Source organism: Microchirus variegatus (assembly GCF_963457635.1).
Source record: "Microchirus variegatus genome assembly, chromosome: 20".
NCBI lineage: Eukaryota > Metazoa > Chordata > Actinopteri > Pleuronectiformes > Soleidae > Microchirus > Microchirus variegatus.
In genome coordinates this window covers 19,452,241-19,472,747 of record NC_139821.1, presented here as the reverse complement: position 1 = coordinate 19,472,747, position 20,507 = coordinate 19,452,241, and the positions used below count along the sequence as shown (strand labels likewise).

The following is a 20,507-nucleotide window of genomic DNA, read 5'->3' as shown; positions in this document are numbered from 1 at the left end:
CTTGACTGGCTGCTAAGTGATATGATGGGATGACTGTTCCTGAGATGGAAAATCATAATTCCATCACCATCCCTCTCTTCAACACCATGGACCTTGACTTAGAGGCCTTAAGGCCTTAAAACTTAAAAATCTTTGCCCAGTTGATGAGCTTTTCAAGATCCACCTGCACCCTGGGACTGATGTTGTAGTGATGGTGAGGTCATCCATTCAGGCTTTTATCGGTGGTTGTCGTACACCTGACTTGCTCAAGGGCCCTCTACATTCCATCTCGGGTGACTTGACCACCATATTCATGGCAAGGGTGAAAAGTATAACAGAGATGGTGCAACCTGTTATTATTCCTTTCATAAACCGATGCCAGTCATATGTTTCTGACCCAGAAGTGACCCTCAGCCCTCAGAGGTCAAAAGATCTGTCACGGTGGACCCCGCGCTCACCCGGCACAGGGACCCACCGTCCCTCCGGGGCCCCCCCCGACAGACCTACAGCCAACCCAACCACCACCCGCAGCCGCCAGTGCCCCGGCTCTCCACGGGTACTCACCGGCGCGGCAGGGTCAGGTCCGCTCCCCGGAGGGGGAAGCCACCAGTGAGCGCCACACCCCATCATTGATCTTTCTGGGAGCATGGTGGCAGTGCAGTGTGAGCTCGACCAGCTTGTGTGGTATATAACCATGAGCGTTGCCCAGGTTCAACCACAACACAGCAATGTCACCTCTGTTCTCAGCCTCTCTTATGAGCTACGTGAATACTAGGAGCTCCAGGAATCCCACCCTTCTAGACCGAGGGGTCAATGTAACTGTTCCTGAGGAGAAACTCTGTCAGCCTCTGAGTGACAATGATGAAAAAACACCTTTCTTTCCACAATCAGCAGTCAAATTGTCTGGAACTGGTCAATGTTTTTTGAGTTCTCCTCGTTGAGGCCCCAAACTCCCAGCCTTCTTCCACTGGTCAGCAACTTGCCTTCTTCGAAGGTCTTGCTCACTAATATGATCACTCAAGTTGCCCTGGAGGAAGCAGTTCACTTCCTCTGTTGAACTCACCAACCATCCACTGCGCCTGTCCCCAAACAGTTGTTTTATAAACCCAAAGGGATTGGCAATGAAGGCTGCTCTCTTCCTGGCTCTCTCTGCTCTGCTCTGCGAAGGGTCATCAACTCCTTCCTCAGGATGCTTTGCAGTGACTGCCAGTCACTGCTTCTCCTCATCAGTCAACATTCTTATACTGTTTTTTGAGGGTGGGAAGCCCCTGACGCAGTTTGTATATTTCGTTGGCCCTGCAGTTCCTGGAGTATGTGGTAGTCGTGGTGTTTCCATTCTCAAACTGACCGAATCTTTCTGAGGCATAGATGATCCTGATGGTGGTTAGTGTCCGAAATCAGCTGTCAACCTCTCCCTTGGCAGTTTGACGGATGATGTTGGACACATCCTGATCGAAATGCAGCCACTCGCACCATCTGCTGGCTGGGGGCAACTTAACACTGCTGTGATATTACTCTGCCAGCATTGGGAGGCTGTGGTCCGTGGAGGGACTGGGCTCCGTGAGTTGCCTCCTGGCTGGGCTCCTCCTGCGTTTCACCGGGTAGACCTGTGTGTTGCACCTCACTTCCCTGCCCCAGACATTTCAATTTGGCATGATGGATCCTTAGGCCATGTAGCTTCTTACACAGCTTTCCACAAATGCATGTTCTTGTCATCAGTTCCTCTGCATGGGGTCATTAGCCTTAGGGCTTTCTGTAACTTTATTGGGTTCTTCCTCATGAAATGCAGAGGATGGTCTGCTAGCCTATACTGTCCTGGGTTCTGTCATTCCGGGCTGTCAACCATCTCTCCAGTGGTCACCCTCCTGCATGATCAGTGACAATCGTCTCTGCGCCGACGAGAGTGGCCGCATGTCCATGTACCTCCGTATCTTGTGTGTTTTCTTAGTCTTTTTGTTTACTTTCTTCATTTCACGACTTTGTATTACACTCTCTCAGGGTGTTCTTTATTCTATCCTTTGGCTATGGAACTGTTATTGAAATGCTCTAACGGCAGCAAACTTGTTTATACGAGGAATTAACATCCCAGAGGAATTGTGGTGTTTTCAGGGCTGCAGAGCAGTTAAAGTGACGGGAGAAGTGGAGATACAAGCCCTCAACTCCATCGAACTGGCTGATATTGGCTGACAAGACTGACTAACTGGCTGCCCTGGTAAGGAATCAGAAGTTGTACAGGGAATGTAGTCTGATATGCCTTATGGAGACATGGCTAACTAGCTGCATAACCACTGCTAATATTGAGCTACCCGGTTTCAGTTTGAGTCCACTGACTGGAGTGTGTTTTAGAATGGAGAGCATTTAGAGGAGGTCACACAATGCCTAACCCTAACTGACTACCTGAACTTTTGCATGGATGTTGTAGTTCCTACAAAGACTGTGCGCTGCTTTCCAAATAACATGCCTTGGATAACCAGCAATGTCAAGACCGTTCTCAATAGGAAAAAGATGGCGTTTAGAGATGGGGACCAGGTAGAACTGAGGCGCATACCGGGGGAACTTAAACCCAAGCTGAGACAGCTGGACAGGGCAAACCATTTGAACCACTTCTACAGCAGGTTCAACTGCCCAGCTCCCGAGGCAGTGTCTGGTCCACCCTCCACTGACTCAGACAATGCTTTTACTAGCCTGCCTGCCTAACCCACATCTCACCCACATCTCCCCCATTCCCCCTCACTCTCACTTCAACACTCACCTCTCCCCCTCCCCTCGTCCCTATCATCACGACTGATCAGGTTGAGGGATAGCTGAGGAAACTCCACCCCAGGAAGGCAGATGGACCTGAAAGACTGTGTCCAAGGCTGCTCAGGGTCTGTGTTGCTGAACTGGGGGAGCCACTGAAGTACATCTTCAACCTGAGTCTCTGTCTAGGAAGAGTCCCAACACTGTGGAAGCCATCATGTCATACTCATCACCCAAGTGAGCTTAATGACTACAGGCCAGTTGCTCTAACATCAAATGGAGCATTTTCAGACGATACTGCAATTGTGAGGGTGTATCAGGGATGGGCAGGAGGGAGAGTACAGATGCCTGGTGGATGACTTTGTGCAGTGGTGCAAACTCAACCACCTACAACTCAACATTGCTAAAACCAAGGAGATGGTGGTTGGTTTCCGTAGGTCGAAGCCCGCTCTGCTGCCAGTCTCCATTGAGGTGGTAAATGTGGAGGTAGCGAACACTTACAAGTATCCAGGGATACACCTGGACAAATCTGAACTGGTCAGCCAAAACAGAAGCACTCTACAAAAAAGGGCAGAGCAGGCTGTACTTCCAGAGGAGGCTGTAGTCCTTAAATGTCTGCAGCAAGCTCCTCTGTGATCAACTCAAACTTGAATGTTTTGTAAAAACAATCTCATAGAATGTCGGGGTCTTGTAAGTGCAGTCTCAATATATTTTTTATCCTTAATAGATTTTGTTTAGTGTCATTGTTAGGTCCTGGCTTTGGCTCAGGAGATGAAGGGACCATTAAAACAACTATAGGGCAACAGGGGCAGTTGAGTTTAGGGCTGTTGGAACAAATTTTGGGAATCTCAAGCCATGTGTGAAAAACAAAATGCTTTGCTCAAGTACGACCCTTGCAGAACAATAGTTTTATGAATCACAACAATCTCACATGACCAATCAATCAATCAATCAATCAATCAATCAATCCCCCATTGCATTTCAGATTTATTGGCAAATCATTTTCACATTATATACGCATCCTGTTACTACAGTCTTTTTAAGAATCATTTACATGCTTCTTTAGTGCATTTATTGTTATTTATTGATAAAACAAATAGCTTCAAAATGTCAGGATTTTTCTACAATTATATGACTTGATAATTTACAATAAAGTGATAGTTACAGATAATTATTCAATTCATTGTGGCATTCTCTTTCTATAATATTGTGAGGATTATGTCTTCCTATATAACGTTTCTTGAAATGATGTACCTTGTGATGTGGTCATATGTGTAAATAAATATCAATATCAAAATAACATTGATTGATTTTACATGGTTAGTTATGCATAAGTAACTGAAATAAATCTACCAGTACATTTGCTGCTAATTCAATAACGTTGGGTTAATTTGTTTCATCATTTCTTTTCTTTCCCCATCAGGTGCTGTTTTGTATTCTTTTCAGGTTTCAGTAAAATAATGTAACTCTTTGGAGCAAACAGGCAGAACAACAAGCCAAAGCTGGAGGCCAAGATGGCAAATGACTCAACTGCATCTGCATAATTTCCAGGGGAGCTGATATAAGCAGGGATGAATGCTAGCCACACAGCACAGAAGATCAGCATGCTGAATGTGATGAACTTGGCCTCGTTGAAGTTTCCCGGCAACTTTCTGGCCAGAAAAGCCAATACAAAGCACAGACAGGCCTGTAGACCAATATATCCAAGAACGCACCAGAATGCCAGGCTAGAGCCCACACTACACTCCAGTATGATCTTTGAATGTTCATATTGTGTATTCCTGGATGGAAACGGGGGAACATCACTGAGCCAGGCAGCACAGATAACCACCTGAATTAGAGTGCAGCTGGAGATAATGGTCCTCTGCTGCTTAGGCCCCAGCCACTTCATGATGTTGTGCCCTGGCCTGGTGGCAGTGAATGCAGCCAGTACCACCAGGGTCTTCCCCAGGATGCAGGAAATACACAGTGAGAATGTGATGCTAAAGGCGGTGTGGCGCAGCATGCAGGACCAATATGTTGGCTTTCCAATGAAAAGGAGAGAACACAGGAAACACAGAGTCAGTGCAAACAGTATGAAGAAACTGAGCTCAGAGTTATTCACACGGACGATGGCTGTGTGTCTGTGACAGAAGAAGACTCCACAGACAGCCAGAGTGAAGCAGGCGCCCACCACAGACATCACCGTCAGGGCTATTCCCAATGAATCAAAGGTCAAGTACTCCACTTTCTTGGAGATGCAGGCTGTTCTGTCGTTGTTTGACCAGAAGTCCTCAGGACAAATTGTACAATCTACTGAGTCTAAAGGGAATAAATAAACTATTTTCAGTATTGCATTAATGCTGTAATACAATTGAAAAGAACAGATTTGCTTTGACTTTTTCTTGTTCAGCTCAAACTCACTTGTCTGATTGCTAATTTTGCCACTGTCACATGGTACACAGTCAAAGCAGCAGATAGGCTCCCCACGACGGACAGCCTTCCGGGAGCCTGGAAGACAACTGGCACTACACACAGACACTGGCACCTAGAGAGGAAAGACCATGTGGTGATATTGGTAAATTGTATTGGTTAATCTATTGACTGATGGAAGATTACTCAAAAAAAAGCTAAACTTAAATACATTTGTTACTTCATCTTTCTCAAGTGTGTTTGACACAATGTTTTGAGCCCTAGGTTGGCTAGGTATATTTGGTCTGCAGATGTCAGTCTCAACTACAGGTATGCCGGTTGTCATTAAACAACTTTTGGATGGTTACATGGTTACAAGGTGTACACTAAGGACTGTGTTCCTACCCATAAGCTTTTCCATAACCTGTGGTTATGTTAAATAGATTTTGCTGTAGATCTATGAGAGCTCTTTCAGAAGCAATTAATGTCACGAAGAAAGATTCATTCATTGTCTACCGCTTTATCCTGCACATGAGGGTTGCGGGGAGCTGGAGCCAATCCCATAGCTGACATAGGACAAAAGGCGGGGTCAGACCCAAGATGGTCACCTGTCCAGCATTTAGAGTAAAAAAACTAGTCACTTTTACATTCCAAAAAGAAGGATCCATGGGGAAAACAACAGTAGATAGTAGGTCACCAAATAAATCATAGTCCAGCTGGGCTGATGTGTTGCGTACAGTATGAAAACAAAGGACCAGATCCAGTCTGTACTCTCCCCCTGACTTACCTCCTTCTCAACCTACAGAACTTCAACAGTTGGCATCTGATGAAGGTAAAAACACAGTGTGAGCAGCTTGCCTCACTCTGATGTCCTGCCCACATTATCCCGTCCTCCTGGATCAACAGCTCCTCTCCAACAGTCTTGGTTCCATCAAACAAACCCACATTGACAAATTCAATGTTTCCCCCTGGGCCTCTCTGCCAGCTGATAATATCATAATAGGGTACAGAGTCACCCTTGGCATCAAAGTCCACCTCCTCACCAGCAATCTGAAAGTTCACTTCCTGGAGGTAGTGTTGCAGCTTTAACATTAAGAAATGCGCAAAATTAAAAACTGAATTATCTCAAACAAGGTTTTCAGTAAAATGCTGTCTTGCAGAGCTTCCCAGTCTTCAGAGTTTTGAGATTTTAAGGCCCCTAAAATTCCATGGTCTAAATGTATTTGTAATTGTAATTTTATTTGTACAGTAGTACAGGAGTAGAAATGTAACAAAATGTTGAAGTGAACACAGCACATTAAAGAATTCAAAAATATTCAATGGGAGGTCGTTATTGTGGTCGGAGGTCCACCGACAATACTTACAACGCCCGACATTGGGCTGTTACCCACAGTTTGTAATGGTAAATAAATAGTGGATTATACAGTACCTGCCAGGGGTGTATGTTGTTGCTCTGAGCACATGAGTTGTTCTGGAATGGCCCCCTCCCTGGCTGACAGAGAAGGAGGTTGTGCAGGGAATGAGCAATGGCATATACAGCCTTATATACATTATAGGTGACTCTAGGGCTGGATGTATTCATGTAGGCTGAGTGCTGTTCCAGCAGAGACTCCTGCCCTGAGCAGGGCGGCATCTGTTTGACAGAGGATGGAAAAGGACTGCAACCATACAGAGACTCCCACAGCTCATGCACCAGGACATTGTCAGGATATCTCTTAGGGTTTACTGTCCACAGGAAGTCACCCAGTCTGGAGATATGACCTGTTTTGATGCCAAACCCAATGGTTCCTCCCAAGTAAGGGTAAAACTCTCTCGCTGAAAAGACTGATGCTGTGACTAAGGCTTCACTTGCCACCCACTGGATTCCAGTGATGTTCTGAGTCATGTAGTCTCTCAAGAAAGGTATCATCTCCACCCCGCCTGCAAATACCACCACCACTTTTGCAGTAGAGCTACGCATCACCTTTACAGAGGGTCAGATAATGTAGATGATAGGGTTTTACAAGGAGACAAAAACAAAACAAAGAGAGAATAAGAAAAAAAACCCATAAAAATACCAATAAAATTTCAGGCAATATTTCAGGTGTTCATTGTGAAGAAAAGAAGTCAAGTCATGTTTTTGTTTACATGGTTCATCATTTACTGATGGTACTATTGTGTCTTGACCTCTCACCCTGTATTTTCCCACAATTGAGATTCTGTGCTCTGCCAAAATAGTTTCACCTGTGACATTATTCATCTTCCTTGTGTTATGACCCTCTTCATTTTCTGGACATTGTCTCGCTTTTTGCTATTATGATAATTTTGTCATTGTGAATTGATTGAAAGCACATGCACTGACCTATTGTGGACTTACTTAAGTGATGTTTTTAGGAAAAGTGTTATTTGATACATGGTCAGAGAGTTTCAATTCACATCATGACTCCCTTCTTGTCCTCTCTGGATCTAATATGGACCGAATGAGATAAAATAATGAAAGTGAGACAAGGAGTCTCTAAATGTCACGACAGTAGGTCCACAAATAGGAGATTTAATGTATATATGTGTTAATATTTGTTAGCAGCACAAAAGTGTCTTTAACTGAAACAGAAACTCATTAATGTTATTAAAACTTTAGAATTTTGTTTATGCATCAAATCGCCAGTCTACCCAGCCCCTAGAGATTCAGAGGGTGTTATTGTTTTATCTTGTGGTAAGAACACATTAAAGAGGACATAGTGTGTCAGTGACAGAGTGAGTCGTCTTTGATTCTTTGGGAAAGACACTTGCAATGTGTGAATGGTATGAAAGATATGTGACACAAAAAAATGTGCTCCACATAGATACAATGTCTAAATGTGTGAATGTATGTGAATGGGTTAATGACAGAAAATGTACTGGAAAGCAGAGTAGAAGTTAAAAGTGGTCACAGTGTTTTCATACCTTCATTATCCGTAGTCCCCCTTGGCGAGTGTAGAGCAGAGGAATCCTTTCTTGGTAGGCCACACAAACTTTGGTTTCCTGTAATTCTCTCAGTAAACCTTGTGCAGCAAAACGGCCATAATCATTGTCTTCTCGCAACAGCCCCACCCAAGTCCAGTTAAAGTGCACCAGCAGCTGTGCAATGGCTTTCACCTGGGCTCAACAGAAAAAGACAATAAAGTCACTCAGTTTCATATCACAGACATCAAAAACAAGTGAAAAGCAATATCTTCATAAATTATTTGGTTTTGTGCCCTGTTATAACATATAAGCACAGAATATAAGCTGTATTCTGTGAACGATAAATCATGAAAGTTTGGCAGAACAAAGAAATATTGATGTGTTATTTGATAGGGACAACACATAAAGGCATTGTTCCATCTTAATAAAATGTAAGCAGTGCTGTGGTTTCTAACTCAAAAAAGCAAAAAGACTAACAACAAAAATATAAATAAACTGATTGTTATCATCAGTGATTATTATAATGACCAAACCTGAAAAGGACACTAACAGAATATAAGAGGAATATTTATATATGTACATTTATTTCTCAGTCTTTAAAGATTTACCTCTTTTTTATTCATAGTTTTAATTTTACAGTTTAAAGCTTTAAAGATATTTGTTATAATTATTTCTGATGACAGAGTAGTACATGTGTCAAGCTTTGACAATAACTGATCATGTTTTACATTTTACCTGGTAGTCATCACTAGGAATTACTCTGAAGAAGGTTGGATATTTCTGTCTGTCTGACAAACATGCACATGAAGAAGAGTAGCTGATCTATGTAAAAACAGAGCACAGCGTTACTGAGAAAAGATTACATTTTTTTGATGATAAATAAATAAAAGTAATTGTTACCATGGGGATTCTGAATGGCTGCAGGATTCTTGACACAACAATAGACTGAGCAGATCCAGAAGCTCCAATCACAGCGAGGAATGACGAGGCATTTGTGCACATAGTAGAGTTTTCCTCACTCATCCCATTCAGCATAGATAAAACAGCTCTCTGTCCTGTCAGTGGATATCCACATGAATCAAAGATTTTGTAGCCCAAAGTGTGATTCGGCAACAGCACTGGATTCTGGTTTATCTCCTCCACTGCCAGTCTCATAGTCTGAGCCCACCGGAAAGCCCTGGGAAAAAGTCTGCGGCTGATACAGATGAATGTAGTGTGTTCATTTAAAAGCTCTAATGATTAAAACACATTCAGTCTACTCCATTTTATATTAAGAGTGCGACATTAGACATCATTTAAAGGAAAAAATAAGTATAATCCTTGCACCATCTATGAAACTCACCCATTGCAATTTATTGGTGGTGGTCTGTAGGTGCCATTAAGGTCCGGCATTTTCAGATTAAAATGAAGGGGGAAAATCCCACCAATGACATAGTCACCCTGGACCACAAATCCTGGCTGGAAGTTGTTGAGAAGAAAGCACTTTGAGGCTGCTGGTGGAGCTGCAGTGGTGATGCTGGAAAGTGAACTTTCAGTTAAAGTGAGGAGACTGACAGAGAAAACCAAATACAATGAAGCAAATGAAGTCATAATGTTTCTCTGGGCTGAGGAGAGAATGAGAGGGCAAGGCACAACAAGGCACTTTATAAAGCCTGTAGTATCACACCTTCTGAGTCTTGCATCTAAAGGATTGGACAGTAGTCCACAATCAGGAACTAAAGTGGGTTAATGCAAACTGTGGGCAAAAAGCTTAGGGGATAAACAATAAAACAAAAAGACAAATACACAAACAAATAGAGTCTCATATGAAGAACCTGTTATTATTTATTTTCCGATGTTAAGAGGCAACAGAGATTTGTTTCTCCCATGATTTCTATTTGGTCACCGTCAAAAAGATCAAAGTAAAGACTTGACTAACGTACTTTTGCTTGGAGCTGATTTTGCCAAGACCACAGAAAGTTTTCTCCTGGTATTAAAAGACATTCAACATTGCAAGTTTTTCCATTTCATATTAAGGTGTTTCGGTCTCTGTTTAGTATTTATGTCATAGTTTCAAGTACTTCATATCTGTTAGTAATTTTGTGCTAAAATGATTCCGTTGTTCTCCATACAAACTGTAGTGTCACCACAATGGCAAATGGTACAATGTTTATTTTACAGTACATGCATGCAACTTGGCAGTGTGATCAGACCAAGAGCTCGACAAAGATTAAGTGACCTCCTGAGTTGAACTCCTTCTAAATACTTGTACAGAATCTGTGTGATCTTACCAAAGTGTCCATGCTACAGTATATGGCTGTGGCACAGCAGTGAATTTGCATGATCACTATGAAACGCAAAATTTTCCTATCAAAAAAAACCTCTTGGTGTCATCCAATCCAATTTATTTATGAAGCACATTCAAAAGAAATACAAGTTGACCAAAGTGCTGTGCAGTCCTAATTAACTAATAAACATGTATAAAACAACAAAAAGAAAAAAAACATAACATAAAAGACAGAACATGCAAGCAGACAATGATCTGCCTAATGTGTAATGGCAGTCCATACCACAACTTAGGGGCTGCAACTGCAAAAGCCTGATCGCCTCTGAGCTTGCTGTTAGAGGTATGCAAATTTGAGAGTCATCTGCATGGTAGTGGAAACAAATGCCATTTTTACTCAAAATAGAACCCAAAGGAGGTTGGTACAATGAAAAGAGGAGAGGTCCATGAATGGAACCCTGCAGCTCCGGGCTAACCGTGGGTGCGTTAGAGCAGCGGTCCCCAACTCCCTCACAATAAATTTACTATTTCCCACATAACACAGTCTCCACACGTCCTTCCTGAACAAGCTGTGAGCGGTGATCTACATGGGCAATAAATTTAACCCCACGTTGCCCAGAGAGCTGTGCCAGCAGTATCTGTATGGGTATCAAATATGTGAAGTATGAAAGAGTGAGTGAATGGGTGAATAGAAGAACTGTAGTGTAAATTAGCTAGAATTCATCAACACTAGAAACATCAACACTAGAAACATCAACACTAGAAACTGTTTAACAGGCAATTCAAGTAAGTTTCATTTCATAATGTATGTCAGTTGGAGTCTTGTTGAACTATTATATGATTGAGACTTTGCCAATGGTGGAAATGTCACTGTTTTTTTTTTTTATTTTGTTGTACTCTACCAAAGTTTATGATCTACCATGGACAAGAGCAAGAACCAGTATTTAAATGTCGTTTTGTTACACATATTGTTATAACTGCTTTTCTGCAAGTATCCTATGAAGGTTTCATGTTTAAATCTTCTTGACATTGATATTGAAAAAAACCCAAAAGCTTTAAAATGTAAGAATTTTTCTACAATTATTTCTTGAAAATCTACAATAAATTGATAGTTACATATAATTATTCAATTAATTGTGAATTATGAGTGCAATGTGGCATTCTCTTATGATGCAATATAATTATTGCAAACTACTTATACTAACTACTTACTAAGTGTCTTGAGATAATGTACCTTTGCGATTTGGATCGTTTGTACACTTGTCACTACAGAATCATATCTGTCAAGAAATATCAATATCAAAACAACATTGATTTATTTTAAATGGTTAGTTATCCATGAGTCACTAAACTAAATATAGAAGTCAATTTGCTACTGACTCAATAACTTTGGGTTAATTTGTGTTTCTTCATTTCTTTTCTTTCCCCATCAGGTGTTGTTTTGTATTCTTTTCAGGCTTCAGTAAAATAATGTAAGTCTTTGGAGAAAACAGGCAGAACAATAAGCCAAAGCTGGAGGCCAAGATGGCAAAAGACTCAACTGCATCTGCATAATTTCCAGGGGAGCTGATATAAGCAGGGATGAATGCTAGCCACACAGCACAGAAGATCAGCATGCTGAATGTGATGAACTTCGCCTCGTTGAAATTTCCCGGCAACTTTCGAGCCAGAAAAGCCAATACAAAGGACAGACAGGCCTGTAGACCAATATATCCAAGAACGCACCAGAATGCAAGGCTAGAGCCCACACTACACTCCAGTATGATCTTTGAATGTTCATATTGTGTATTTCTGGATGGAAACGGGGGAACATCAATGAGCCAGGCAGCACAGATAACCACCTGAATTAGAGTGCAGCTGGAGATAATGGTCCTCTGCTGCTTAGGCCCCAGCCACTTCATGATGTTGTGCCCTGGCCTGGTGGCAGTGAATGCAGCCAGTACCACCAGGGTCTTCCCCAGGATGCAGGAAATACACAGTGAAAATGTGATGCTAAAGGCAGTGTGGCGCAGCATGCAGGACCAATATGTTGGCTTTCCAATGAAAAGTAGAGAACACAGGAAACACAGAGTCAGTGCAAACAGTATGAAAAAACTGAGCTCAGAGTTATTCACACGGACGATGGCTGTGTGTCTGTGACAGAAGAAGACTCCACAGACAGCCAGAGTGAAGCAGGCGCCCACCACAGACATCACTGTCAGGGCTATTCCCAATGAATTGAAGGTCAAGTACTCCACTTTCTTGGAGATGCAGGCTGTTCTGTCGTTGTTTGACCAGAAGTCCTCAGGACAAATTGTACAATCTACTGAGTCTGAAGGTAAGAAAGTATGAACAATGTTCAGTATTGCATTACTTCTGTACTACAATTGTAAGAATGGATTTGCTTTGAATTTTTATTGTTCAGCTCAAACTCACTTATCTGATTGCTAATTTTGCCACTGTCACATGGTACACAGTCAAAGCAGCAGATAGGCTCCCCACGACGGACAGCCTTCCGGGAGCCTGGAAGACAACTGGCACTGCACACAGACACTGGCACCTAGAAAGGAAAGACCATGTGCTGATAGTCGTAAAAGTGATTGGTCAATCTATTGACGGATTGAACATTCCTCAAAATCACTTGCCATTAAAGTATTTCTTACTTCTCGTTTTTCAAGTGTGTTTAACACAGTGTTTTGAGTTTTATGTTAGTTAGATACATGTGGCCAGCCATGGCAAAACTGGGAACAACTCTGCCGAGGGACATTTTTAGTTATTTACAGATTCTGAAAGTGTGATTTCTAAGCTAACACATGTAAATCTGATAATATTAAAAGAAGATGTGATCATTTGAATGTAGGCACTCCCTTTTTGCTTCAAAGATTTACACTTTCTGGGAGCCAAGAGATGGAACCATCATATTTGCATAGCACAACCCGCTCCTGGTCAAGCTTTCACTGAAACCACACCTCTCTGTATGAGCTACTTCTCACAACACTAACCCTAACCCAGGTACTATGTTGTGAGCTACACAGAACAAAACATATACAAAAATATATATATGGAGGGGGGGGGTGTCTTATTCTCTTATCATTTCTTGTCCATACTCTTGTCTAGTCATGTGTCCATCATCTGTTTTTGTTGTTTCATGAATAAATAAATATAATAAATATACTATATATACAGTTAGAAGTATCAAAGATCCATACATATTTCTTATATCAAATCAAACTAGTGAAAACTCTCGGTGATGTGAGAACTCTCGGTTCTCACTAGTATGCCTTGCCGCCGCAGGCACGAATGAAATACATTGAAGTGGCTCGGTGGTGTAGTGGGGATGGATCAGTATGTTACTGAATGAGCTGATGATGTGCTAACTCTCAGCTAGTTGCTAAATCATTAGCATCACAATCAATACTTCATACACAAAGCTGTGTCATTCACATATGATTCAAGCACATCAGCACATGTTTGTGCTGGCCCTGAAGCTAGTGAATAACAATGCAGCCACATAACATTCTGAAACGCACAGTGGATTATTAAAAGACAAAATGTGTTTTAACCTCTCTGTGTGACTTTGAATGAACACTAACGTTACGACGTTATTGGAAACTCACCCCATATGAAGATAGAAGGTTAATAAGAGGTTTGGGGTGCTGGCGTCACGTCATCATCTCAGACAACCACTGTGTGTGTGTGAAATCCAGACACCCTGACTAGGAATCGATTCACAGCAATCAAACAACCTTAATTCAACTACAAAGTTTGTGGTTTTAAGACCCACAACACTGATTTGAAGCATGTAGTGGCTTCAACTTGCAAAATTTTGAAGAAAATGAAAATGCCTCATTTTGAAAAAAAAAAAAAATCATGTTTAACTCCTTTTGAGCTGGGCCAAATTGTGCACCCTTTCGCCGTGGCAGGCCACATATTTGGTCTGAAGATCTCAGTGTAGACTACAGGTATGCCAGTAGTCATCAAAAAACTTTCTGATAGTCACATGGTTACAAGGTGTACACTGGGGACTGGTTTCCTGCCCATAAGCTATTCCATAACCTGTGGTTCTGTTAAATATATTTAGCCAATGATCCATGAGAGCTCTTTCTGAAGCATGTAATGTCATGAAGAAAGATTCATTCTACCACTTATGGTATACTGCACATAAGGGTTACAGGGAGCTGGAGCCAATCCCAGCTGACATAAGACAAAAGCATAAAGAGGCAAATAACCATTCACTCTTACATTCCATAAAGAATGATCCATGAGAAAAACAATAGTTGATAGTCGGTCACCAAACACATCATAGTCCAGGTGGGCTTTGAATTTCCATTGCGTATGAAAACAAATGATCCTGTGTCACATCCAGTCTGTACTGTCCCCCTGACTTACCTCAATCTCAACCTACAGAACTTCAACAGTTGGCATCTGATGAAGGTAAAAACACAGTGTGAGCAGCTTGCCTCACTCTGATGTCCTGCCCACATTATCTCGTCCCCCTGGATCAACAGCTCCTCTCCAACAGCCTTGGTTCCATCAAACAAACCCACATTGACAAATTCAATGTTTCCTCCTGGGCCTCTCTGCCAGTTGATAATATCATAATAGGGTACAGAGTCACCCATGGTATCAAAGTCCACCTCCTCCCCAGTAATCTGAAATTTCACTTCCTGGAGGTAGTGTTGCAGCTTGAAAATTAGGAAATGCACAAAATGACACACCGAATTGCATTAAACAAGGTTTTCAGTTAAATGTTGTATTGCAGAGCTTCCCAGTCTTCCCAATGTTTTTGGCCATAAGTGAAAAGTCCAGTACTGTGCTTACATTGTGAAAATAAACATTTTAAAATACTCATAAACATATTTAATTAAGATTTAAATATATTTGGATTTTTTTTAGAATACATAAAATATGTTTGTCATATGTACAGTATGTTGCATGACTTTGGTAAAAGGGAGATAATTATTATGGTCTGAGGGCCACCTTCAATACAAAAATACAATAATAAAAGGCCCACCATTGTGACCCACAGTTTGTAATGGTAAAGAATAGTGGATTATACAGTACCTGCCAAGGGTGTACATTGTTGCTCTTAGCACATGAGTTGTTCTGGAAAGGCCCCCTCCCTGGCTGACAGAGAAGGAGGTTGTGCAGGGAATGAGCAATGGCATATACAGCCTTATAGACATTATAAGCAACTCTAAGGCTGGATGTATTCATGTAGGCTGAGTGCTGTTCCAGCAGAGACTCCTGCCCTGAGCAGGGCGGCATCTGGGTGACAGAGGATGGAAAAGGACTGCAACCATACAGAGACTCCCACAGCTCATGCACCAGGACATTGTCAGGATATCTCTTAGGGTTTACAGTGTGCAGGAAGTCACCCAGTCTGGAGATATGACCTGTTTTGATGCCAAACCCAATGGTTCCTCCCAAGTAAGGGTAATACTCTCTACCTGAAAAGAAGGATGCTGTGACCAAGGCTTCACTTGCCACCCACTGGATTCCGGTGATGTTCTGAGACATGTAGTCTCTCAAGAAAGGTGTCATCACCCCTTGGCCTGCAAATACCACCACCACTTTTGCAGTAGAGCTACGCATCACCTTTACAGAGGGTCAGATAATGTAGATGACAGGGTTTTACAAGGAGACAAAAAAAGTGACAATAAGAAAAACTCAGATGTACACAGTGAAAAATAACTTTGTACAAGGATATATTTCAGGTATTAATTTAGAAGAAAATACTTTTTTTTTCCAAAGTCATGTTTTTGTTTACATTATTAATAATTTCCTGTTGTATTTTAGTGAGAGTTGTCTTTTGACTTCACAGCCTGTCGTTTCCCACCCATGACCCCTGTCTTTTGTCATTTTTGATTGAAGACGCATGTAGTGATCCATTGTGGACTTAGTTAAGTGATGTTCTTAGGAAAGGTTTTTTGGGTGAATGACAAAAAAACTGTAGTGTAAAGCAGCTTTGAGTGGTCATCAGCACTTGAAATGCTGTATATAAATACAGACCACTTACCAATTAAAAGGTAGAAGTCAACAGTGGACACAGAGTGTTCATACCTTCATTATCCTTAGTCCTGCCTGATGATTGTAGGGAAGAGGAATAATTTCTTGGTATGCCACACATACTTTGGTTTCCTGTAATTCTCTCAGTAAACCTTTTGCTGCAAAGCGGCCATAATCATGGTCTACTTGCAGCAGCCCCACCCAAGTCCAGTTAAAGTGCACCAGCAGCTGTGCAATGGCTTTTACCTGGGCTCAACGGAAAAACTCACTCAGTTTAATGTCACATACATTAACAAAAATTTAAGAAATGAAAAGCAATATCTTCATAACTTATTTGGTTTTGAGCCCCCCATGGCTGTATTCTGTTAACGATCAAACATGGAAGTTTGGCATGGAAATATTGATCTTTTATTTAATAGGGACGACACATATAAGCATTGTTCCATCTTAATAACATGTAAACAGTGTTGTGTATCTAAGACTCTAAAACAACCAGAAAGACTAACAATGAAAAAGACATTGACAAACATCAATAATAAAGATGATAACACTAAACAAATATAGAAATAAACTAATTATTATCAACTGTGGTTTCTATAATGACCAAACCGGAAAATAACACTAGTAGTATATGTTTAGAGTAAAGTTTTGACGTTTTACCTGGTAGTCATCACTCGGAATTACTCTGAAGAAGGTTGGAAATTTCTGTCTGTCTGACAAACATGCACATGAAGAAAAGTAGCTGATCTATGTAAAAAAAAGAGTGCAGTGTTACTGAGAAAATACATCTTTTTTATTGTGATGATTGACATAAATAAAGGAAATTGTTACCATGGGGATCCTGAATGGCTGCAGGATTCTTGACACAACAATAGACTGAGCAGATCCAGAAGCCCCAATCACAGCGAGGAGTGATGAGGCATTTGTGCACATAGTAGAGTTTTCCTCACTCATCCCATTCAGCATAGATAAAACAGCTCTCTGTCCTGTCAGTGCATATCCACATGAATCAAAGATTTTGTAGCCCAAAGTGTGATTCGGCAAAAGCACAGGATTCTGGTTTATCTCCTCCACTGCCAGTCTCATAGTCTGAGCCCACCGGAAAGCCCTGGGAAAAAGTCTGCGGCTGATACAGATGAATGTAGTATGTTCATTTAGAAACTCTAATGATTATAACACATTCCCTCTACTCCATTTTATATTAAGAGTGAACAATTGACAAAGAAAAGACATATTTACAGGAAAAAATAAGTATAATCCTCCCACTATCATCTATGAAACTCACCCATTGCAGTTTATTGGTGGTGGTCTGTAGGTGCCATTAAGGTCTGGCATTTTCAGATTATAATGAAGGGGGAAAATCCCACCAATGACATAGTCACCCTGGACCACAAATCCTGGCTGGAAGCTGTTTAGAAGAGTGCACTTTGAGGCTGCTGGTGGAGCTGCAGTGGTGATGCTGGAAAGTGAACTATCAGTTAAAGTGAGGACACTGACAGAGAAAAGCAGAGAAAATAAAGCAAGTGAAGTCATAATGTTTCACTGGGCTGAGGAGAGAATGAGAGGGACAGAACAAATAATAAGGCACTTTATAAAGGCTACAGTATCACACCTTCAGTCTTGCATCTTATTAATGTCAGACTGGCTTTGGATTGGACAGTCGTCCACAATCAGGAACTGAATTGGGTTAATGCAAACTGGGGAAAAAGCTAAGGCCCGAAACAAATAAAAAAATACAAAGACAAAAACACAAACAAATACAGTCTCATATTATAACCATTGTCGTGGCCATTCAAACAAAAGTCCAAGTATTTACGACTGGCCACCTAATCTGTAGCAGTTTTGGTTCTGACTCGTGTACAATTAGTTATCTACTCTTCTTGAGGATCCCAGCGTTACTCACAAGTAGTCCACAGGAGGCAGATAAATGTTGACATCGATGTATTTGAAATCAAAAATAAAAGTCTGGTCCAGTACCAGCATAAAACTATCCAAAAAACATTGTCCTTGCTTTCTTGGTGCACACATTGCTCACCAGTTTATGCACTTATGCACATAATAGTACATAAATGATCAAAATCTTATATCCATCCGCACTTGCAGATTCGTCCATAACATAACACATGGTTGTCCTACTGCACACATGACAAGCTGCCTTAAAGCTCCACTAACTGGTGTAAAGCTACAGCAGGCTTTACTGCTTTTACCATCCAAACACAAATCAGTCTTAAAATAACCATAAACTGCCAATAATACTATTGTTTCACTGTTGCATGAACATAGTTCTATATACAGTAAATACAGACCATCTATCTATTGTTGCACTATTTCTGTTAACTCTGTGATTCAAAGTATTTCCACATAAGCTGATCTTTATTTGCTCTGTGTAAAAGAGGCTTTCATTTAACTGGTGAGAGCTGATACAACTAGCCTACGCTGTCGGGGGCCGACAGCAAGGGGTATATCCGCGAACTTGTCCAATCCTCAACTTTCCAATATACTCAAAGTATACGCACTCGCACCTGCCACTTACTGTTTTAATTAATTATTAAAGGGACAATATGTAGTATTTATGGGTTTATATTACCCAAAATCCACTTTTGTATACATATTATGTAATCCTGCATTGTCTAGTCGCTGTATAATATTCTTTGTTTCATTTTCGTAGTGTTTCAAAAAGTCATTTAAAATAACATGGTCGCGGGCCGCGGTCGCATAGCCACTGTTGGCAGCGAGACGCCATGTTTCTGCCGGAGCCTGTAAGGACAAACGCGAGAGAACAAATCAAGCGTCTCTTTACTTGTAGCGGAAGTCCCGCCTCCACTCTCTCCGCTTCGTCTGCTACGGCCGCGGTAGCTCGCCCTCTCCCTCGCCTCACGAACCTCATCTGCTGACACGGAGAAAGACGACGAGGACGACATTTGACCAGCTGCGGATACCGTAGCGCTCAGGGAAGGGAGGGGGTCAGCAGGGCAGCAGGTCTTTGTTGTAAATTTCAGCCTCTCCTCTAGATGTCACTATAAACTACTTACTTCCCCTTTAATAAATTCAACAAAATAACTGTTAAATATTATGATATAATGCTGACTACACTTTATACATGTTCAAAGCATCAATATAAACTCGATATAGAACACAGAATACCTGAACTCATAAATTTCTCTCTAGTTTTTAACAAAACTAGTTTATCTATTATACCTTGTTAAATATTATGAATATTAAAATGCTAACCACACCTGCCATATCTTCAAAGTGTCCAAATTTCATGAAAAAGCATACAATATGTTCAAACTTTCCATTCAATGCATTAATAAAGAAATGGAGGCTTAACTATTTTTTATATGATAATTAATACATTTATATTATAATGTAATAAATATTATGAATAAGTGCTAAATAATGATATCCTCAATGTGTCCAAATGAGCTTAATAATAAAGAAAAAAATGCCTAACTATTTTTTCTGTGTTCACTAATAAGTTAACCAGTTAACTTATTATGTAACTATTACCAATCATAGCCAAAGTAATAATGATTGTACTTGTAGATAGTTGTTACATGAATCATTGTACAACATTTGAAGGCAATATCTCCATCAGTCTGGAAGATAAAGCCGAAAATGTGTTTTTAGCATAATAAATTAATTAATTTGCTATTTAATAATAAAGCTACAAAGATAGGGATACTTCTCAGGTGGTATGTGATGCCCATGCAAAATTTGAAGCCAATACCTGCAATACTTTGGAAGATAGGCAAAAATATGTTTTTTATATCATTAATGAATGAATGAATGAATGAATGAATTAACTAATTAATAATAATGGTAGACAGCTCAAAATCAATAGGGATCATCTACAGGGGGTATGTGACCCATAAAAAAAATAAGAAAATTTAATCTCAAACGCCTTTCCAGTTATCGCGTTAACGGCTAAAATCTGCAGACTCGGACAACGACGCGGACGCGCGAGACCGATTCCATAATATCTGCGTGCGTTTCTCGCGGATATAAATATTCAACATCTATGATGGAGACTTTGCCAAAGGTGGAAATATCACTGCATTGTTCATTTTGTTGTAGTCTACCAAAAGTTCACCATGGTAATGACCAAGAACCAATATTTCTATGTTGTTTTGTGGCACATATTTTAATCACTGCTTTTCTGCAAGCAACCTGTGAAGTTTCTGTCATGTTATCTAATCTTCTTTCTAAATAAAGAAATATCAAT

General features: G+C 40.9%; 2 protein-coding genes across 2 annotated transcripts; both read right to left on the bottom strand.

Moving 5' to 3' along the window:
- Positions 1 to 4,117: 4,117 nt before the first annotated feature.
- On the bottom strand, positions 4,118 to 9,713 carry LOC310941824 (extracellular calcium-sensing receptor-like; the record flags this gene model as incomplete). Its single annotated transcript, XM_083907072.1, has 9 exons — positions 4,118 to 5,019; positions 5,122 to 5,245; positions 5,968 to 6,192; positions 6,539 to 7,072; positions 8,032 to 8,223; positions 8,767 to 8,853; positions 8,932 to 9,220; positions 9,374 to 9,533; positions 9,698 to 9,713. 9 exons carry the CDS (start codon positions 9,711 to 9,713, stop codon positions 4,118 to 4,120), a joined length of 2,529 nt encoding a protein of 842 aa, XP_083763198.1.
- A 1,990-nt stretch (positions 9,714 to 11,703) lies between these two features.
- LOC310941823 (extracellular calcium-sensing receptor-like) lies at positions 11,704 to 20,378 on the bottom strand (the record flags this gene model as incomplete). Its single annotated transcript, XM_083907071.1, has 9 exons — positions 11,704 to 12,605; positions 12,710 to 12,833; positions 14,734 to 14,958; positions 15,338 to 15,871; positions 16,337 to 16,528; positions 16,943 to 17,029; positions 17,114 to 17,402; positions 17,568 to 17,774; positions 20,365 to 20,378. The coding sequence occupies 9 exons, from the start codon at positions 20,376 to 20,378 to the stop codon at positions 11,704 to 11,706; spliced, it is 2,574 nt and encodes an 857-aa protein (XP_083763197.1).
- Positions 20,379 to 20,507: the final 129 nt, after the last annotated feature.